This window comes from Lepidochelys olivacea (genome assembly GCF_965140295.1).
Source record: "Lepidochelys olivacea isolate rLepOli2 genome assembly, chromosome: 13".
NCBI classification, from domain to species: domain Eukaryota; kingdom Metazoa; phylum Chordata; order Testudines; family Cheloniidae; genus Lepidochelys; species Lepidochelys olivacea.
This window is the reverse complement of record NC_140423.1, coordinates 10,925,700-10,949,104: the sequence shown is the minus strand read 5'-3', so window position 1 is coordinate 10,949,104 and position 23,405 is coordinate 10,925,700. Positions and strand designations below refer to the sequence as shown.

The following is a 23,405-nucleotide window of genomic DNA, read 5'->3' as shown; positions in this document are numbered from 1 at the left end:
TGGGCCCAGTGTGGATTGGTGGGAGATGATCATTCTGCAGAGGTAGGATGATGAACTGGTTATCTTTTCTGAGATCTGGGTAGAACTGACCCCGGAGCTTCAGCAACAGCATACCAACATGTGGTGCCTCCTACCCATGGAGAAGTGGGCCACCATTGCTACCTGGAAGCTGACCACCCCAAAATGTGACTGGTCTGTAGCCCACCAATTTGGCACGGGGAGATCAACTGTTGGGGCCCATTCTCATGCAGATCTGCTATGCTATGGATAAGGTGCTGTCTAACTAGGTCATGAAGCTGGGTAATGCTCAGGAGATTATTGATGGATTTGTATGCATGTGATTCCCAAGCTGCATTGGGGCAATTGATGGAATCCATGTGCTTATTGCCCATCCACCCCTCCTCATGGTGCACAATTTATAAACAGAAAGGGATAGATCTTCATGGTGCTGAAAGCACCAGGGGAACACTCTGGCAAATTTATAGACCTAAATAGCGGTCTGGGAAGGTCCATGATGCTAGGAGCTTTCAAAAAATGTAGTGCTATTTAAAATAATGGGGAAAGGACTGTTTAGCTCCAGGATCATTGTGGACATTAATGGTGTGGAGGTTGGTCTATTTATTCTGGAAGACCCAGCTTACTCCTGATTTCCTGGCTAATGAAGTCATAGACAGAAGGAAGAAAAAATTTAACTATCACCCAAGTCGTTGCACAATGGTAGTCGAGTGTGTATTTGGCTCTTTGAAAGACTGAGGGTGCAGTTTATGGAAGCAGCAGAAAAATCGTTCCAGCCATTATAACTGCACATTGTGTTTTGCACCATATTTGTGGGAGCAACTGTGAAATCATTACTGATGGGTGAGAGGCTGAGATGTGAAGATTTGGTTGGAGGTTCAAGCAGCCAGTAAGGTGTTCCACAGAAAACACAGACGCCCCAGGGAATGCTTTCAGGGATATATTTTGTTTGTCCTTGAGACTTATGCCTGAACACGTTAGCCTATGTGGTATGTGTTGGGATGCAGACATTGTAAGCACTGGTTTATTGGCGGGGATGAGGGGGCAGAGGGATGAAGTTTAACATTACCTATATGCTTTTGTAAGACTCTATGATTTTTTTTTTAGTTAAATGATTTTCTCAGTTAAATGCTTATGATGACTCATAATGGATGTATTGTAAACAGCTGTATTATGAAAGAACGATACAAAAATCGACAATAAAGTTTAAATGAAACCAATGGTTGTATTTGGAAATACATTTAACTAACCAATTTTCTTAAGTAACCAACTATACACAAACCTTTAAATTACTGCAACAGTGCAAACAAAACTCAAAGTGAAACAATAAGAACATTTCAAATATAACAATTTAGGGAAGGGGGGTTTGCATACACCATGCCTCTAGCTCTTCTTGTCACCCTGGATTGAGTGCTATGGCTAAAAATTCTCAGGGGGCATTGCAGGGCTCAAAAGAACTGGACCCTCAGGTGCAAGTGTTGTCACGGCCCAGAGGTTGGATCTCAGAGGTGAATGGGAGCCACTGAGAGCACTGCTGTGGGATGCAGAGGTTAGAAGTTGTTGCTGGTCCCAGTAGCCAGCCTTGGCCAGGAGCTGAAGAAAATGGCAAGATCCCAAATTACAGGACAGCAAGAGTATGTTTTGCAGGAGGGCATTCTGGCCTGGGATAGCGTCCATGAACTCTGGACGTCTCTGCAGTGCCTCTGCATAGAATAGAATAACAGAGTTGGAAGGGACCTCTGGAGGCCATCTAGTCCAACCCCCTGCCCAGAGCAGGACCAATCCCAACTAAATCATCCCAGCCAGGGCTTTGTCAAGCCTGACTTTAAAAACTTCTAAGGAAGGGGATTCCACCACCTCCCTAGATAACCCATTCCAGTGCTTCACCACCCTCCTAGTGAAAAAGTTTTTCCTAATACCCAACCTAAACCTCCCCCACTGCAACTTGAGACCATTAGTCCTTGTCCTGTCATCTGCTATCACTGAGAATAGTCTAGATCCATCCTCTTTGCATCCACCTTTCAGGTAGTTAAAAGCAGCTATCAAATCCCCCCTCATTCTTCTCTTCCGTAGACTAAACAATCCCAGTTCCCTCAGCCTCTCCTCATAACTCATGTGTTCCAGTCCCCTAATCATTTTTGTTGCCCTTTGCTGGACTCTCTCCAATTTCTCCACATCCTTCTTGTAGTGTGGGGCCCAAAACTGGACACAGTATTCCAGATGAGGCCTCACCAATGTCGAATAGAGGGGAACGATCACGTCCCTCGATCTGCTGGCAATGCTCCTACTTATACACCCCAAAATGCCATTGGCCTTCTTGGCAACAAGGGCACACTGTTGACTCATATCCAGCTTCTCGTCCACTGTCACCCCTAGGTCCTTCTCTGCAGAACTGCTGCCTAGCCATTCGGTCCCTAGTCTGGAGCAGTGTATTGGATTCTTCCGTCCTAAGTGCAGGACTCTGCACTTGTCCTTGTTGAACCTCATCAGATTTCTTTTGGCCCAATCCTCTAATTTGTCTAGGTCCCTCTGTATCCTATCCCTACCCTCCAGTGTATCTACCACTCCTCCCAGTTTAGTGTCATCCACAAACTTGCTGAGGGTGCAATCCACACCATCCTCCAGATCATTAATGAAGATATTGAACAAAACCGGCCCCAGGACCGACCCTTGGGGCACTCCGCTAGATACCGGCTGCCAACTAGACATGGAGCCATTGATCACGACCCGTTGAGCCTGACAATCTAGCCAACTTTCTACCCATCTTGTAGTGCATCCATCCAGCCCATACTTCGTTAACTTGCTGACAAGAATACTGTGGGAGACCGTGTCAAAAGCTTTGCTAAAGTCGAGGAATAACACGTCCACTGCTTTCCCTTCATCCACAGAACCAGTTATCTCATCATAAAAGGCAATTAGATTAGTCAGGCATGACTTTCCCTTGGTGAATCCATGCTGACTGTCCTGATCACTTTCCTCTCGTCTAAGTGCTTCAGAATTGATTCCTTGAGGACCTGCTCCATGATTTTTCCGGGGACTGAGGTGAGGCTGACCGGCCTGTAGTTCCCAGGATCATCCTTGTTCCCTTTTTTAAAGATGGGCACTACATTAGCCTTTTTCCAGTCTTCTGGGACTTCCCCCGATCGCCATGAGTTTTCAAAGATAATGGCCAATGGCTCTGAAATCACATCCGCCAATTCCTTTAGCACTCTTGGATGCAATGCATCCGGCCCCATGGACTTGTGCCCGTCCAGTTTTTCTAAATAGTCCTGAACCACTTCTTCCTTCACAGAGGGCTGGCCACCTCCTCCCCATGCTGTGCTGCCCAGTGGAGTAGTCTGGGAGCTGACCTTGTTCGTGAAGACAGAGGCAAAAAAAGCATTGAGTACTTTAGCTTTTTCCACATTCTCTGTCACTAGGTTGCCTCCCTCATTTGGTAAGGGGCCCACAGTTTCCTTGGCTTTCTTCTTATTGCCAACATACCTGAAGAAACCCTTCTTGCTACTCTTAACATCCCTCGCTAGCTGCAACTCCAGGTGTGATTTAGCTTTCCTGATTCCATTCCTACATGCCTGAGCAATATTTATATACTCATCCCTGGTCATTTGTCCAATCTTCCACTTCTTGTAAGCCTCTTTTTTGTGTTTAAGATCAGCAAGGATTTCACTGTTAAGCCAAGCTGGTCACCTGCCAGATTTACTATTCTTTCTATACACTGGGATGGTTTGTCCCTGTAACCTCAACAGGGATTCTTTAAAATACAGCCAGCTCTCCTGGACTCCTTTCCCCTTCATGTTATTCTCCCAGCATCTCTCTGTCTTTTTTCATGCTCTCCTTCACTATGGAGATGCTGTCCTTGGCCACAACCATGCTTTCCCTGGCCACTGCACTACTGATGGTGGCTAAGCCCAGGATTTCCTGGGAGATCCACATCTCTTTCTCTCTCTGGGTCCCTATGTTCAGCCACCACCTCTCAGACAGCTTGGTTTTCCTTTCCATGTGACTCTGCCATGAATTCTGCAAAGACCTCATCCCGAGTCTTTCTTTTCCCCCCCCTCAGGTTGGCCAGCCTGTCAGCAGTTCAGAAAGACCCTGTCCTTGATGGTCTTGCTGTTGTGGCTCTGGGAGTAGGGGGAAAAACAAGTTGTTTATTGTTCATATCCCAGACATGTCATGATAGCTTTTTTCATGATGTATATGTGACTTTAACTCCCTGAGGCTCTTCCCATTCTTTGGGGGAACCTCAGAGATGGTAAAAGTGGTCTGCATGTACAGAAAGTGGTGGGTGCACCTGGATCTCAGTCTACTTTGTCTGTTTTCATGCTGGTAGGGGTGGGGCGGGGTGAGGCGGCTGGAGCCATGTTCCAAGTTTGTTTTTCCATTTTTGTTTGTGCTCTGGAGGCACTTCTATGGCATTGGAGGTGTAAAGAGCATGTTAAGGGGGCATGGAGGTGAGCTGGATTGTAATCCTCTCTTTGTCCTCTTTGGGTGGTCCTCACTCTCCACGACATTACACTGAGGTGGGTGATTAGGAGGCAAAGAATGGTCTTATTCAGAAAAGGAAAGGGGAGACCCCTGAGATATGCTTTGAATTTATTCACCAGGATGGTCTCCCCAGAAGCGCTGCAGGAGTGGAAGGCCTTTGCAAGCTACAGCAGGGAGCACAGTATGTGGGGCAACATTCCCTCTAATTTTTGACAGGCCATGTGCTCAAAAAATTTCTTCTGTGCAAATTGTTGTGTGCATGGTGTTTCGCCCTGTGCACGCACACCTTAGAGGGAACAGTGGTGTGGGGCAATACCTTTTATGGGACCAACTTCTCTCAGTGAGAGAGACAAACTTTTGAGCTACACAGAGCTCTTCTTCCTTGGACTGACAGCTAAAACTACACTGTCAACTATAATGCATATTACAGGGCATTTTTTACCTCAACGGGCAGCATTATTGTTTGTGCCTTAACCTAACATTCAGTGTGCACTTATATCTGATGGAAACTAACCACATTTCTTTTCCTTTAAGCACGATCTAAAACTGTTGAATTTTGCATACATGAATGCTTTCGATATTCCAATCTGCTGCAGGAGGGGGGTGGATACAGACTACGACTGCATCATCCTGGCGGATGCCTTTCTGGAGCAGCAAAAAGGGGCTGGGTGGGAGGGAGGAGGGGGCTTCTAGCTCACATCCAACACCACCACCAATAAATTATAAATTGTAAAGACAAGTACTTATGTGCCCAAGTTCCCTCCAGGGGATCTGACTCTTTGGTCCAGGCCTGGGTTTCTGGTGGGACTTCGGCTTAGCAACATAGGGCAGAAATTGGGGTCTGACTGGGGAGCTGACTTTCCAGCTGGCAGTCATCAGCTGAGTCCCAAAAAGATCCTGGCCCTCAGGGGGACAGCCCCACTCTGGGATCCTCCTGCTCATCCACCAATGGATCTAGCCTGATCCTGGGTGTAAGGGAACACGTGGGCAGCAGTCTCCAAATAGCGCCTGGGATGGACCATACTCTAACTGTATAGAATCCAGTCCAGTTCATCAAAAACTGGACAGATCACATGTGCCCTACTGGATTGTCTCCTTTTATTCCTCCTTTCAGTGTACTCTCTCCTGAGCTGCTTGCCCTTTATCTGGCACTAGTCGGCATCCTGGTCGTAACCACAAAAAAGGGTTTTATTCCTGTGGCTGGTCACAAGAGCTTCCTGAATAAACGCTTCTCCCTAGATGGCAATAAGATCTGAGGTCTCAGCCCGACTCCAAGCAGCTGTGCGAGGCATATTGTGGGACTTCTGAAGGGCTACTGTAGTTGTATTATCAGAATAATGATATGCTGGGATCCAGGAGCATTTAGACAAAATCTGGCTCTGCACCACCCTTTAAAGGGAGGAAGGGTCATCCTGGAAAATTGACACACAAATAAATGAACAGGTCAGTAACGGTCGACCTGCACAGCATTGTGAGATAGCTGTTGGAAGCATACAGAAAGTGTTGTGCAGCAATTGTGTGCATGCACAAAAGACTGAACTAATTCAATTTGAAACAAACTTAGTACACTTTGCAAGTGGACTGCACAGCTCCTGATAAATGTGGAGTTAGTGTGTAATGATGGGATGCACTGTGTATGCGCAAGTATTTTCAAACCAGATTAACTCAATTTGATCCAGTTTAAAATCCCCCTTTCGTCTTATTTGCCTAGGGTGAAATTCACTCCTGTGCACACAGAGACAGCAATGTTTTCCCCATCTCATCAGCCTGCAGCTCTGTATCTACCAGCTCTGTACCATCCCCAGGGCAGGGGGAGGGACCTAAATGGCAGTTTTCCATTAATATGCATCCATATTAATATGCAAAAAAGGCTAAGCATAATAGAAGCAGCAATCTACACTGTTCCTCCCTGCACCCAGTTTTGTATTCAAACTCATTTGCACCCACAATCTTGCACATGCAAATCACAGACCTTACACAACTACCATGTCTAGTGAGACATCTAAGAACAGAACGGCCATACTTGGTCAGATCAATGGTCCATCTAGCCTAGTATCCTGTCCTCTAACAGTGGCCATTGCCAAGTGCTTCAGAGGGAATGAACAGAACAGGTATCCATTAAATGATCTATTTCCATATGTAAATATTGTTTGCACCAAGAGAGCTAACAGTGAAATGTCAAAATTCTATTATTTGGGCCCACAAATAATTGTGAATGCAAATTTATTTTCTTGGAACTAATACAACGGGCACATCATGAATACTTCAGATCAACAGAGAGTTCATTTTGGATAATACGGTTTTAATGGCTTAGTTTATCTGACAAGCATTTAACTACTGAAAAAATAATGACTTTGTAGCAATGCCTCATTTCAGCTCACAAACAAATGTTGGGTGCGAAAGGGAGTAACTAGTCTCTAATTTAGCATTGTCAGTGGTCTTCCATCAGCTGCACTAAAAGCTCGTATGGACCCCACTGGATGTGTTTAATCACAAAATGCAGCTGTTACTTGAACTGTATAAATTCCTGGTTTTTCCTAGAATTAAATAATTATCGACAGGGTTTAACATACTCATCTGCATACACTGCTAGAACACAGTGGAAAGTAATTTTTTCAAGTGACCAGAACTCTACCTAGCTAACGAAGAGCAAAAGCTGGTTCTACTAACAGGGTATTTGTCACCAATATTTCTGCAGTGGAATAATCATAGTTCATTGATCAACAAACGCAAAAAACTGCAACATTTTTCCTCGCAAGTTGCTTTCAGATGCCAGTGCTGCAATATCCTGATGGGTTTTTAGTAAAAGGTCTTGTTCCCCCACCCCACCCACATTTTTCTCTAGAACTGTAGTTTTCAAGACACAGACAAAATTCTACACCCTTCTCACTTACACCCTAGGACTCCCAGAGTAGTCAATGATATTGCATGGACGTAAGCAAAGGTAGAATTTGTCCCACAGGTTTTTTCTTTACTGTTATAATGCGAAATAAAACAAATATTTAGGTATGGAAAAAAGTTTAAGCAGCAGAGGTTATTCGTGTTCTTCTCACTTTCCACCCTTGAAGACCTGATCTTGAATGCTGCCTTAGGACATAAATGAAAAGGGCGGTGGTCTCGTTTTTCAGATCCCTTTTATGCACATCACCAAACCACAAAAAAAGTAATATGATTGTCAGTCTCTGCTCAGACAAGAGTCAGGACTTGCAAATAAGTGGATTGGCAGGTCAGAGCTATTATGCAATCAGAAGCCTTTACTTCGCCTGCTTATACTGGATGAAATCCTGTCCCCTTCCCTCTTCTAGCAGCAAAATGGCCAAAATGCAATGGAATTGCCATGATTCTGTTAACACCGCAAAGCCAAAATGTAGAAGGGACATGGAGAGAGGCCATATAGACCCATGCACTGTCATGTAGGGAGCATTGTGGGTGGACTGCAGAACTGACGGGCACAAGTAATGTTCTGTGAACTGCACAGCTCCACTGGCCACAAACTGCATAAAATCAGGGGGGAAAATCATAATGGCTGTTAGTCACCTCACAGCCCATGTCTCACTGTGGTAGAAATCACAATGTCATGTGACTTAAGTATACTACTACACTCTTCCTTTCATCATCCAGTCTCAAGCTGATTGTTAAAGCTTTAGGACTGCCTCAAAGAGCAAATAGCTTAAATTAGAGCTTGCAGTCTTGATTAGGTAGAATGATCTGGTGACTAAGCCACAGGATCAGGAGACATGGTTTCTGATCTCAGCTCTGTCACAGACCTCTTGAGTGGGTTTCCCAAAACACACAACCTCTCTGGAGTGTCATTTCCTTACTTGTAAAATGGGCAGAATGCTTTCCTCACAGAGGTATTGTGAGGCTATATCAATTGATGTGTGCAGTATGCTGAAACCTTTGTCTGGAAAGTGCAATATGAGTGCAAATAATTATTTTTCAAACAGATCTCTTCCCATCCTAGAATCCTACAGCATCCCAAAAGTCAAAGGATACTCCTTTGGCCATCTCTGATCCCCTTCACAAGAGTGTTGTAGGCCCCTAGCTCTTTTACATGCAGTCTGCAGAGTCCTCTTCTGCTTTAACATATTTAAACCACCCATGATGAAATGAGATGCCATGTTATACAGGTGCAATCATATTTTTTTACATTTTGCAGATAACCAGAATGTCAGAAGAAGGCGATACACAACTGTCTTAAATGGTTTTCAGCTCATGAATGATGCATAATTTCAATTTAAAAATGACTCAGAATTTGTAACAAAATGTACATATTGTATGACTCACACCATTGGCACTCTTCCTTCCGACAGATATTTAACAATAATGGAAATAAGCCTAACTTATATTGTTCTAATAATTTTGACTATGGCGGTACTAAATAGTTCTCTTTATGATTCCCAGCCTGTTTGTGCTTTAAATGAGGTACAGCTGTAACCAGCTATTTCAACCAGTTGCACAACTGGTTGCATAGAATCCTACTGCATGTGAAGTGAGTGAACTACCTACCCCCCAGCAATGCAATATCTCACACTTCCAATTTTTTTTTTTAAATCTTCCAGGTTATGACAATTTAAGCGAGCTGTCCAACAATTCATGCTCACAATTACAACAAATGGGAATATGAATTGCATAACTGTGAAGACATATGCTAATCACATGTATTTACATGTGTCCTTGAACAATCATAGTAATTACACAATTGCCTACCTTAACTTGTTTGAGTGGCTGTGTTGTCCTTTAGTTATGCAATAAACAATCATAATACTCCCAAACTTTGATCCTTGAAAATTCTGAATCTAATCATTCTACTATTTATTATAAAAATGTAATGGGAAGTTCCATTAATCAATATATGTCCTTGAAAAATTACATAGAAATGTCTGATCACAAGTTCATGAGTGGCTGCCTGTCTTGGTCCATCCTGCATATGGTCTTACCCAATATATATGGACCCCAAAACACACTCCCTCATCCATCAGCTGGATGTCTCCATGTCCACACCTCTGATGCAGGCTTGAAACCTGACTTTACTTACCCCAGTCATTCTCATGACATAGTTCACCATCCTAAACCTGCAAAGAGAGTCAAGAGTCAAGTTTCTGTTTAAAGGCCAGATCCTGCAGAGGGGCCATGAAGCTGTCAACTGAGGATTCCTCCTGCATTGCCCTGACATAAGGACAGATAAAATGCCTTTGTGCTCTGTCAGTTCCTATTTGTAATAGACCCAGAGGACTATTACCATCTTGTGCAAATTAGAACTGCTTTGAGGCTAAAATAACTTGTGCTGGCCCTCAGCTAAACTCAAGATAAGGTGGAGGGCAAAGCATAAAGCAGTCTTTGTTCTCTGCTCCTCTCTGGGTCCTGTACCCAGTAAAGACCAGCCAGAGCCACAGATCAAGCCTACCTATACTGGACTTAGTGTTGTACCTCATTTGTTATCTACTATTTTATGCCACATTAACAAAATGCTTACTCCATAAAATAAGAGGGACTATTTAAAAGTTTTGAAACCTTATTATGACACAGATAAAACTCAATTTTTGGTTTTTAATTTTGTGGAACATTGCTATCCTTACCAAGTGTCTACTGAGGGCTGTTTTACAAATTTATTTTATCATACTTAAGGGGTAAAATGTACAACCATTATACACAAACATTGAAAACCATAATCACAACTATTTAGAATTTTCTCTATTTACACAATTTCAGACAAAACACAATTAAAACAGATTAAGTCTGAGTTTATATTACCCTTAAATTATTAGCAACAAAGTTATTAAAAACACTGAGCACCTGATAGCCAGGAGATTTATAGCTGAATCACAGAATATCAGAGTTGGAAGGGACCTCAGGAGGTCATCTAGTCCAACCCCCTGCTCAACGCAGGGCCAATCTCCAACTAAACTATCCCAGCCAGGGCTTTGTCAAGCCTGACCTTAAAAACTTCTAAGGACGGAGATTCCACCAACTCCCTAGGTAACGCATTCCAGTGTTTCACCACCCTCCTAGTGAAAAAGTTTTTCCTAATATCTAAGCTAAACCTCCCCCACTGCAATTTGAGACTATTACTCCTTGTTCTGTCATCTGCTACTACTGAGAACAGTCTAGATCCATCCTCTTTGGAACCCCCTTTCAGGTAGTTGAAAGCAGCTATCAAATCCTTCCACAGACTAAACAATCCCAGTTCTCTCAGCCTCTCCTCGTAAGTCATGTGTTCCAGTCCCCTAATCATTTTTGTTGCCCTCCGCTGGACTCTCTCCAATTTTTCCACATCCTTCTTGTAGTGTGGGGCTCAAAACTGGACACAGTACTCCAGATGAGGCCTCACTAATGTCAAATAGAGGGGAACGATCACATCCCTTGATCTGCTACCCCTACGTATACATCCCAAAATGCCACTGGCCTTCTTGGCAACAACGGCACACTGTTGACTCATATCCAGCTTCTCGTCCACTGTAACCCCTCGGTCCTTTTCTGCAGAACTGCTGCCTAGCCATTCGGTCCCTAGTCTGTAGCGGTGCATGGGATTCTTCGGTCCTAAGTGCAGGACTCTGCACTTGCCCTTCTTGAACTTCATCAGATTTCTTTTGGCCCAATCCTCTAATTTGTCTAGGTCCCTCTGTATCCTATCCCTACCCTCCAGCATATCTACCTCTCCTCCCAGTTTAGTGTCATCTCTAAACTTGCTGAGGGTGCAATCCACACCATCATCCAGATCATTTAGGAAGATATTGAACAAAACCAGCCCGAGGACTGACCCTTGGGGCACTCCACTTGATATGGGCTGCCAACTAGACATGGAGCCCGCATAAGCAGGTCTAAGCTACATCGATTTGAGTTATGCTATTCACATAACTCAAATTGTGTAGCTTAGATCTAATTTCCCCTGTAGTGTAGATAAGGCCTTAGAGTGCAAAAGGCACTCAAGAAAAGAGAAAGAACAATTCAGGATTGATCTTTAGGGAATTAGTTTATAAATATTTTACATTTCCAACAACAGGGGTCCAAGTTGAAATGTACCACATATTAGTCACCCATTAAGAGGCAAAAAGATTTACAACTATTAAATATTCTCCTGTAGATTCAAAATCCTAAATCTGGTTTGGCTATAAATGCAATAGAAAGGTTGTTAATGTATTTAATCCATCCAAAGAAGGCTTGATGATTAATTATGCCTCATGTATTTAGTAGGATGTTATGATGACTCAATATTTTGTAAGCAATATTTTGTAACTGGATAGTTATTTCTATTTTTAGACTGAAATAAGTGGTAGATTATTTAAAAGGGTTCATAAGGTAATAGCTTGTTGGTCTTGAAATCAAGATTAATGATTAAAGTGACAGATTAATGATACAGCTGACGTTTAAGTCCCCTGTAATACTATTTAACACAGGACTGTTCTTACAAATGTTGGACATAATGTAGTGACATTTAGAGTCTAATATGGTTCTTGAACAAACCCTGGGAGAAAATTTTAACTTCTTTGAGCATTAAAACCCTAAGGTTAGCCAGAACCATATCCTCTTGGGTAAAAAATGCAAAGCATTCTCGTGGCCTGAATATGTATGTGCATGTGTACACACACAGATACAGGCAGGAATATATATGTAAACCATTTTTTCTATATAACTGGAGTGGGAGTTTGTTAGAAGCATTAAAATCTTGATTACAAATTAGTTTTTTCCTTATAGATTGCTTGACTGCTTATCGGTATAGAAATATTTTTATTGCTTTGAACAATATATTTGAGAGATGACTGAGCATATTTCAAAACAGTGCATGTTGGCATCTCGATTTAAAAATGCAGTATGTTCATAAACGAAACTCGCACTTTGTGTGACCTATTTTCAGCTTCCTCTCTATGCTTACTTCTTACATTTTTGAAAGTCACCTGCAAGAAAGGAACAAATTAAAATTAAGTAGTGTGGACATTTCAATCCTGGCCTGCATTTCCAGTTGCGGGATTCTCCTAAGCATAGATTTCTATTCCTGAAGAATTGTTTCAAGTTGTCTAATGGCTCAAGCAAAATTTCATCCTAGATTTCCAGAGATGAAAACTCCACTGAAACAGCAGATATTTACTTATAAAAGTTCCTTATTAGATACATTCATTCAAGAAATTTATGTTCTTTGGAAAGAGATGAGAAAGCTCTGTGCTGACCAATCTGGTGAGGGAAAGGTTTAGACAGAAGATTTCTCTGCTAACACACATTTACTGTCCTTATCCCAATCAAAATCCCGTGACAATGAAAATTCTGTGCATTGCTTACCCCATAATATCTGTGTTAGATGCTCTCCAAGTAAGTAGAATCCTACCATTACAAGGTAGGAAATGGTAAAAAGTACCGCCTTTCCAGGTATGCCTAGTACTTCTAAAATTGGGTATGCCCAAATCCCTGATGCATAATTTACCCATAGTACCCTAAAGCAATGAAAGACAAACAGTATTAAGAAACAGAACTAGACATATCTCCATTTTAATTTGCTTTAAGATTATAAATTGGCTCTCTCAGACATATGAAAATCTCAATTCTGTCAATTTTAATTTTGCATTTAAAAGGAATTTAAAAGGAATGTTTGGTAAATTAGTTAAATTTTCAAGCAATTTTTTTCCTATAATGTTCATAAATACTTAAATTTTTCAGTTAAAATTAAAATAGCTTTGTTTTGATTTAAACTTTTCCCTGCAGTAAAAGCAATGTAAGGGGGTTTAATGGAGTGTAGTGAGGATAAATTAATATTTATAAAGTAATCTGAGATTATTGATGAAAGGCTCTAAGAGTAAAATGTAATATCATGACTATCATTAAAACAATTACACGTAATAATGGTTTAAAATTCTCTAGCACCTTTGAACAGAGGTTTGCAAAGCATTTTTCAGCCATTGCTTAAAGTCACAAAACTATGCAGATTTGCCAAACAAGTTACAGTATATATCATATGTACACACAAAAAGAATCAGTATAGAATTCTTCATTGTGCCAACCTGTGTTACTATCAGATGTTTTTTTAAGTGTGTGTGCATTCCAACTGTCATTTAAACACAGACCATTAAAATAAAACAATATTGAAGGCCAAATATTCAAAATCTAGTGCAGGAGAAGCCCACAAAGATTGTACAAACACTTCTGTATTCACAACTGAATTGTCAGCACAAATCAGAGTACCTGAACCTCTAACCAAGTGCCTGTGAGTACAAATATGCACATTTGAATTCACATTATAAGATTTAAAAATTAGTCTGCAGAACAGGAGGCTGATCATGAGCTCTTCTGAAAATGTATCCATGTGTGTCAAATGTATAGAGGATCTTCAACATTGGATATGTGCAGCTAACTTGTGCCAACAATGGGATTGAACCTGTGACTAAAAACACAAGCCTTGGTCACTTGAGTTAAATGACTGTTCTCTAGGTGTAAGCCAGCGGTTCCCAAACTTGTTCCGCTGCTTTTGTGGGGAAAGCCCCAGGTGGGCTGGGCCAGTTTGTTTACCTGCTGCATCCACAGGTTCGGCTGATCACGGCTCCCAGTGGCCGCAGTTCGCTGCGCGGGCCGAGGAACATACTGGCTGCCACTTCCAGCAGCTCCCATTGGTCTGGAGCAGCGAACCATGGACACTGGGAGCCGCGATCGGCCAAACCTGCGGACACGGCAGGTAAACAAACCGGCCCGGCCCGCCGGGGCTTTCCCTGCACAAGCGGCGGAACGAGTTTGGGAACCACTGGTGTAAGCAGTAGAAGATTCATAAACCTCTGTCCACTAGAAGGATAAGTAACACATAACTGAATAGTGAATTACACATGCAACTTTGTGCACACAAAACCAAATTCTATGTGTATAAGCAAATAAAGCATTTCTGAATGAAAACTGTCATCACTGAAAGCCTATCTACCTCTTATGATTGGTAATTAAGCAATGTTGTTTTTCCATGAACAAGTTTTGCATGGGTATGGACTGGATGTCCTTTGAAAATGTGACCCTAAAGATGCAACACAAACCCACACAACCACAGAATTCTGAGTTAGAGTTGGCACAGACATTATAGCAGGTACAGAACTGCCTCAACCCTAGGAACATTTTATTGTAATTGTTGTTTAAATATTTTATGTTGTTCTACAATTGGAAACTGTATAACTAAAGATTTGCTAAGATTTTTTTTAATAAGTCCTCCATATCCCCTGCTCACGAAAGCTCATGCTCAAATAAATTGGTTAGTCTCTAAGGTGCCACAAGTACTCCTTTTCTTTTTGCAAAGACAGACTAACACGGCTGTTACTCTGAAATGTGACATTGTAGCTATTCTTTAGTTCTCAGCTTTTTTCATGTTATATACATGGACATGCAGCAGTACATTAACTATACATTTACAGAGGTGGTCATTTCAATTCAGGCGTATCACTAAATGTTGCGTTCATACAGTAGCAGTGTACTGTGATGATTTCTTCTGGATGTGGAGCTTGCTTCAGTAATCCATGCCTTTTCCATTTGAAGATTTTCTAATGCAGTGCATCCTACATTTTAAATCAACCTAGAAGCTGGTACAGAATGTGGTGGTTTATTAATATGTGATCCCATTACTCTGGGATGTGCATTAGCTATCTAATGGTTTCCAGGTGGATTTTAAAGGGCGGGTTTTGAGCTATAAAGTCTGAATTTGATTGGACCTATGTATCGAAGGGTTCATGCACAATGCAATCAGAGGTGTGACTGCAGCTCAGGTAGACGCATCTAAGTAGCATGGCTAAAAACAGCAGTGTAGATGTGACAATGCAGCTTTCAACAAAGCAAGTGAGCACCCAACGTCTGTGGTGTGCTTGTCTACAGCCCATGCTGAAGCTCACACCACTGCATCTACACTGCTATTTTTAGCCATGCTAATGCCGCTGTAGCCAGTTTAGGTACTACAGTGCAGACATAGCCTCAGTGTACATCGACACCGCATTTTCATCGTTAAAACTTTTGTCATTCAGGGGTGTGAAAAAAAACACCGCCCTGAACGACAGACGTTTTAATGACGAAAAGTGTCTTTGTCGACAGCACTTTGTTGGCGGGAAATGCTCTCCTGGTGACAAAGAGCGGCTACACTGCGCACCTTACAACCCTGTGGCTGCAGTGGCACAGGCGTGCCGTTGTAAGGTGCGTAGTGTAGACCTAGCCTAAGGGCTTGGCTACACTTACATTTTATAGCGCTCTAACTTGCTGGCTCGGGGGTGTGAAAAATCACCCCCCTGAGCGCAGCAAGTCAGAGCGCTTTAAAGCGCTTGTGTAAACTGGCTCCGAGCACTGGGAGCCGTGTGCAACCACACTCACACTTCAAAGTGCTGCTGCGGGAGCGCTCCCGCAGGAATGCTTTGAGGTTTCCAGTGTAGCCATGCCCTGGGGACTACATTACTCAGGCTATATTACCATAGTTGCAGTGAACACAGGTGTTTGAACAGGAGCCCCCTCTATGCAACAGATTGGAGCTGCCTGCAGGGCATTCTCTGAGGGGCCTTCAACTTTGGAATTTACTCCCCTCCCCAAGCCAAAGTAACTCAAATGTGCTGATCTTCAGGGCAAGCTGCAAGCTTCTGGATAAGAAATGGTGTATTAAGGGCTCATACTGTTGAGTGTAGTTGGGGAATATTTGGATTCAAGATTTCTGGTTATTTTCTTATTGTTTCAGCTAGCTATGGTAAGATACTAGTTTCATATTCATGTAATTATATTTATAATTAAGTGAAAGGAGATTAATGTTCAGGATAGGTATTTTTAATTTTAGGTTTAAAATGAAATAAATAAATAAATAAAGACAGACTGATAACTTGCCTGTATCAGATGAATAACCATTTGAAAGGTCAGCAACTAAATTTAAGCAGTTATTTTATGACAGTTTACTATTCATCCTGAGCAGGGTTACAGGGAATTTGAGGGAAAATTTGTAAGACTTTAGTCTCTGAGCCTGCAGAATTTTTGGGGAAATCTATAGAGGTTTTTCTTAAAACAAATTTACTCAAAACAAATGAAAACAGTAAGGTGTCTAATAACATATTTGTATCTTTTAATCAATAAAGAGAATTTAAATTTAATCTGCTTTGCTTTATTCAAATCCTTCCAGCTTCCTGACATCTTTCATTTTCCTTTGAAATCTTCCTCTTGCACCCAGTTATCTGTTTCCCTTCTAGTATACTATGTGGAGGATCAGACACTTAAACAGCATATTCAAGTGTCTGTATATTCTAAACCTGAAACTTATTTTTGTGGAATGTCTTTTGACGGAATCTAACCATGCTACATAAATATTTTACACACACACACACATATATAAAATATTTGTTTTGCTAATACACTAAGCAGTGAAATAGTTCACCATGTTGCTATTCAAATTGATCATTATTAGGTTTTAACATTATCACTGACTTTGAATAAATTAAGTACACCTCTATCCTGATATAATGTGATCTGATGTAACACGAATTCGGATATAACACGGTAAAGCAGCACTCTGGGGAGTGGGGCTGCTTTACCTTGTTACATCCGAATTCGTGTTACCACAAGTGGTTCCTCTGCACCCCCCCGTACTTGTTGCAGCCTCCCCACCCCAGCTCACCTCCACTCCGCCTCCTCCCACGAGTGTGCTGCAGCTCTGCCTCTCCTCCCTCCCAGGCTTGCTGTGCCAATCAGCTGGTGCGGCAAGCCTGGGAGGGGGCGGAGGCTGAGCAGAGGTGAGCTGGAGTGAGGGGGGGCCCAGAGGAACCGCTCTTCGCCCCAGCTCACCTCCGCTCCCCCTCCTCCCCTGAGCGCACTGCCGCTGCTCCGCTTCTCTCCCCCCTCCTTCCTTCCAGGCTTCCCGCGCCAAACAGCTGATTGGCACGGCAAGCCTGGAAAGAAGGGAAGGAGAAGCGGAGCGGCAGCGGCGCACTCAGCAGAGAAGACAGAGGCAGAGCAGAGGTGAGCTGGGGCAGGGAGCTGTTCCTCTCCCTACCCCGATATAACGTGGTCTCACCTGTAAGACAGTAAGATTTTTTGGCTTCTGAGGACTGCATTATATTGGGGTAGAGGTGTAGCTTAAACCTCTCTGTGGGTCAAATCTACTGGTCATAAATGTTCTGCAGCAAAGGGGGGCACTCCACATAAAGGTTACACATGAACATTCGCTACTACATCTGCCATTGAAGAGTGCTCTGCAGCAGCTCTCTCCAAAGCACACATGGAGGTAGTATTTGGAACCAGGTGGTCATGAATCAGGAGCGTTCCCTGTGGGACCACACTATTGTAGTTTAAAAAAAAAAAAAGTGACTGTAGCATGCATTTTTATTATCTCTTTTAAAGTATTTGTATATGGTTATACTAGAGTGTAACAACCAAGATACATTATGGTAATTCCATCAAGCAATAAATATTATGACAAAACACACACATGCATTCTGCTCTTTATGCTTCTTGGTGCTGATGTGTTTCTGAGAAACAAGGAATGCCTACCATGTGAGGTATGAAGTACCAAAGATGCTAAGTCCTATCATTCCCCTCAATTTAGAAAGATACTTATGTGGACATGTAACCAGCTCAACAAGAAGTAGTGGCAGTATAGTGGTATGCTGAAAATAAAAATCAAATATAAGAATCAGATATGGAAAGATACAATATGAACAAACGATATCCTAGAAAACAATTATGACAGAAACATCAACTGTGAAAACTTCAGGAAGAGCACTGGAGTATTTTTTTTGGTAGGCTTCTCTGATGAACTAATATAACAGATTCCTTCCATCCCTCACAAATGTAGTCTCTTTACTTTGTAACAGCTGCATCCATGCCCCCAGAAATTAAAGGCCACCAAGAGATGCAACCAAATTAAATTGATGTTTTTAATCAGGAAATAAGATGCCAATAGTTGATTTTGAGTACTATAGACTTGATCCTATATTCACTGAAGTCAATGGCAAAGCTGTCATTGACATGGTACTGGCTCAGGACCGATGAGACAAATTAGAGAGTCAATAACTAAATAATGTAAAATCCTGCAGTCCTTCTCATTCAGAACTCAAACTGACTTCAGTGGGAGTTATGTTGACTTACAGTTAGCTTTGGATCAGGACCAATTTAGCTAACTACATTCAACATGCTTTGGACCTGGCCCATAATATATAGGACCAGTTACTGTGCAATTTACAGATTTATCCGCGAATGTTCTACAAGATTTAAGAAATTCATATATCTAGATAGATTATTAGATTTACACTCCATACAAAAACATATTAAAAGAACGTTCTGGCTGCAGTGTGAAGCACCCAAAAATCAGAAAATGAAAAAGACTTGTGCAGCCCTCTTCCATGTATATATTATAATACAGTATATAATTACATGCTACATACTGTTTTAGCCACGCACCCTGCCTAATTCAGTGCACAGGACAGGTGATATTCAGTGAAAGAGGCATCTAGCTGTTCATAAAAAGAACTAAGGATGTGTCTACACTCAAGAAACCAACCCCCCTCCCTGCAACTCCACAGCAGAGAATCTCCGAATCTCGGCTAACTGACTTAGGCTCATGCTATTGAGGCTAAAATAGCAATGTAGACATTTCTGCTCAGGCTGGAGCTTGGGCTCTGAAACCCGGAGAGTTGTAGGGTTTTTATTTCTTCTTCTTTTTTCTTCAGTGTAGCTGTACCCTACAAAACAGAGAGCCCTGGGTTGAGTCTACACTAGTCTTTCCCCCCCACATTCTTGTTACTACTGGTGCATCTCCACCAGCAGTAGAGATGGAAGTGAGCTGTAGCTCACGAAAGCTCATGCTCAGATAAATTGGTTAGTCTCTAAGGTGCCACAAGTACTCCTTTTCTTTTTGCAAAGACAGACTAACACGGCTGTTACTCTGAAACCAGTTTAGAGAATGGTATGGTAGGGCTACAGGCCATGACCCTGATATCTACACTTGATGCAGTGTGGAATACCAGAAGATAAGTAAGAAATCTGTACACTAAATTGTCTGCAAGTTATTGTTATGTTCAAACAAACTGCATATACTATACATACATAATGAGGAAAATACCATAAAGTGAAAAAACATCAAACCCAAGACCTTAAGAAAGAAACACTATCTGCTTACCATAGTATGATTAAGCCAGGATGGAGTAGTCTCATCCAGTTCTTTAGGGTAAACCAATTCTCTGTCATATGCATAAAGGGTCCAAAAAGTAACAGCTACAAACTGAGATAAAAACCTGCATGTAAATAAAACTAAATACAGCAGAACCTTGAGTTACGAACACAAGAGTTACAAACTGAGCAGTCAACCACACACCTTAGTTGGAAGTGGAAGTATGCAATCTGGCAGGAGCAGAGACACCCTCCCCCGCCGCCCCCAAAAGCACAAATACCGTCTAGTACTGTGTTAAACCTAAACTACTAAAAAAATAAAGGGAAAGCAGCATTTTTCTTCTGCATAGTAAAGTTTCAAAGCTGTATTTTTCTTCTGCATAGTAAAGCTTCATAGTAAGTCAATGTTCAGATGTAAACTTCTGAAAAAGCCATAATGTTTTGCTCAAAATTATGAACATTTCAGAATTACAAACAACCTCCAATCACAAGGTGTTCGTAACTGTGAGGGTCTACTGTATTACTAATCTTTGTGCACAGGACTATTCAGACAGAGTTTATCCTCATCAAAATAGTTGCTTTGAAGAGAAGATGTTTTAAAAAGTTTTTCTGTTTACATGGTGAATGTTAAGACAGTTTAGTACTGATTACCGTCTTTTTTTTTTCCTGTCAAATTCAGAAAATGTATTCTTCATTGAAATACTACTATAAGTTATTGCATAAGTAATAGAGAATTTATTAAATTAATTCTACTCCCATTGGAGTCCATGGGAATTTTACCACTGAGGTCAGTAGATGCAGGACAGGGTGGGTGGTCTGCACTTCATTTTGGTTAGCATGTACTAAAAGAATGAGGGAAATATAACAGTAACTTGCTATTAGTGAACTCAGAGCACAAAGCAATCCTTTGAAAAATACAATATAATTGATAATCATTAACCAAGAACAAAAAAGTTTGTAGAAAAATTAAAGTGAGACATGTACAGGAGCTACAGCAGCAATTTTATAATCTAATGCTTCCTTAATTCCTAAAATATGCATATTTTATACTTTCTGAAGTGTAAGAATTTTTTTCTTAAGCTCCATTGTCCACAGAACTCAAGACAATCCCAGGCCTTGTCCACACAAGAAAGTTGCACTGATTTAACTGAGCCAGTTTAGAAACCAATTCACTTAAATCAGTGCAAATCCTTTGTGTAGACACTTATTTCAATTTATGAGTGCCTATTCTTGGTTTAATTTATGCTCATTCCTCGCTGACATAAGCTAAATCAAAATAAGGTACTCTTACACTGGATTAAGAATGTCCACCTAAGGGAGTTGAACCAATTTAGTTACATCAGAGCACCTCTCTCAGGTGCACAAGGCCCCAATCTAGGAATCTGATAACATAAACTCATTTTCACATAAATATTCATGAGTACCCCCATTCTTGATGATTACTTACGGGAAGAAAGGTAAGCCCTAAGTGAACTCAACTTGCTTTGTGTCCACATGTTTCAAAAAGCAGCTGTTAACATATTAGACAAAATGATCCTTTCCTATCGGGTATACATTAAAAGTCAATCAAGTCAGGGATAAATTAGATCTGTTATTATGTCTGAAACGAAATAAAATAGCATATGAAATATTACAGCTTTCAGCTGTGTCAGTTTAATCTGGATGTGCCAATATCTTCTGTCTTTTCCGAAGTTATTTGAGAGGGGGGCCTGTTTGTAGGAACTACTTACTAAGCCAACAGGGAATACTAGCACTGAGAAGAGGAAGTCTCTTGGAGGCAACAATCGGGATGACACATGGTTCTTTTTGGCAGGGATGAACACACAAGCAAAGTCAAGTATGACACATATTCCAAACAATAGAGTTTGCAGAATCTAAATGTATTAAGAAATGAAGAAAACATATTAAGAAATTGTTTTATTACATTATTTTGGTTACAAATATATCCTTTTACCACTCTTCTCTAGTCTTCCAAAGAAGAAAACACTTTATTTAAGTGAATATAAGTTTGTCCTGGAAGTTATTCATGTTTACCTAGCCTGTTGCCTCACTCTTCAATCAATATACTTGTTTTTGTTCATGTATACATTTACTGGCACTACAGTGGCTTTAAACTTCCTTTGGAAAAAAAAAAGTAAAACACTCAAGTGTTTGTGATTCTAGTCTCTCTACTGTAATGACATCTTACCAGTTCAGCATAAAGGACAAAATTCTGTATTTCTAATACAGCCAAAATTCCCAATGACTCAAAAGGAGTTTTACCCTACTTTATTTTGGCTCAGGACCATAAATTTCACTTACTCCTTGCTTTTGGCAACTTTATCCTCTGACTAATTCTAAACATGCATTTTAGTAATGGATTTTCAAACTTTTTAAAGTGCAGGCAGCTGATCCTAACTCTCTATGTGCACACTGTCCCTGTGCAAAACTGTTGCCAATGGGAGTTCTGTGAGCAGCAGGAATTGCAAGATCAAGTCCCAAATTATCAATGTGAACATCTTCTATCTCCACTGTCTCAAAATTTCCCATTTTATACAAGCCATTTTATTTGGTTCCTTGTTATAAAATTAAGTTGTTTAGAATTAATCATCTGCTATTTTTTCCCCATTAAAAAAATTTTTTTGAAAAGAGAGAAAAAAATTCCATGAATTTTCTACAGAAGTTAGGTGATAATATCCACAAAATACTGTTTGATTTTTTAAATTTATGTTTGTAAAGTACTCCGAAAAAGAGAAGCACAAGGGAAGGGCTGGATATTATCATTACTGCTGTTACATTTTCAGTTACTTTTAAATAAGATAATTTAATTTTCAAAATTAATTTAAATTTAATTTTAATTTTTCATACAATAATGGAAACATGGATCAAGTGATGATAGGTCCGGTTCCCACAACATGACCGGTCCCCTCCATAGGCCGGTTCTTCTCCCCAGTTTTGACTCACACCTGCCCCCTGAAACCATCAAACCAGGCTTCCCCTCTTGTGTCCGCCATGTCCCACATGTACTTCTCCCCACATGCCAGGCCTCCCTCTTGCACCTCTTTGACCCACACCTGTCCACTGCAACCTTCAAGCCAGACCCCCCTACTGTGCCCCCTTTGGCCCACACTGACTCCCCTTCCAGCCAGGCCTCCCTCTTTGCCCCCCCACCGCAACCTTCAAGCCACCCCTCCCTCTTGCACCCCCTTCGCCCACATCTACTGCCCCCAGGTGAGACCCCCCTCTAACTCCCCCTTCACAATAGGCCTAGCGCCCTCCAATCCCGCTCGGGCCAGCCGGCACCTGGTTGATGAAGGTCAGGTATTTCCAGCGGCCGCCGTAGGTGTTCTCGCTCTCCCTGCGGAGGGAGTGGGGCAGGCCCACATTCTGAGAGAGTGAGAACAAGGCCCACAGGAAACAGAACAAGTGGACGAAGGTCATGAGCCGCTGACCCCGCAACCGCACCGCCATCTTGGGTGGGCCTCGCAGCCGCGACACCCCGTTCCCCCACGGGGCCTCCCGCACGCGCGTGGGGGAGGGGGCGCTGCGCATGCGCGACACATGCCCCCTTCCTCGGCGCGTTCCGCGCACGAGCTAGACGTCCCGTCGCCATCTTGTGTGGGTCTGCAAATGAGGCGCGTTCCAACGTCTCCTCCCCTCACTGGAGAGCCTAGTCCCGTGTGGTGAACTCTGCGCGTGCATCATCCCGCCCGCCGCCATCTTGTGCGACCTCGTTGAGTTCTGTGACGGCGTAAAGCCGCCTGACGCCATGTTGTGAGGCTCGCAAGGTGAGGCGCTTTGCGGCGACGCCTCTTCATTTCATAGTAGCGAGGAATGCGCGTCGG

General features: G+C 42.0%; 1 protein-coding gene across 2 annotated transcripts; it reads right to left on the bottom strand.

Annotated features, from left to right (window-relative positions):
• Positions 1–1,380: 1,380 nt before the first annotated feature.
• LOC311529974 (androgen-induced gene 1 protein-like) lies at positions 1,381–23,112 on the bottom strand (the record flags this gene model as incomplete). 2 transcript variants are annotated; one of them, XM_084646250.1, is made up of 7 exons in its annotated part: positions 1,381–1,718; positions 9,539–9,575; positions 12,775–12,926; positions 17,965–18,080; positions 19,592–19,693; positions 21,312–21,455; positions 22,864–23,112. In XM_084646250.1, 6 exons carry the CDS (start codon positions 23,110–23,112, stop codon positions 9,562–9,564), a joined length of 777 nt encoding a protein of 258 aa, XP_084502376.1. In that variant the 3' UTR covers positions 1,381–1,718; positions 9,539–9,561. The 2 variants fall into 2 exon arrangements, with proteins under 2 accessions (XP_084502376.1, XP_084502375.1); XM_084646249.1 differs by lacking the exons at positions 1,381–1,718; positions 9,539–9,575 and adding an exon at positions 12,270–12,395.
• Between the last annotated feature and the right edge of the window lie 293 nt (positions 23,113–23,405).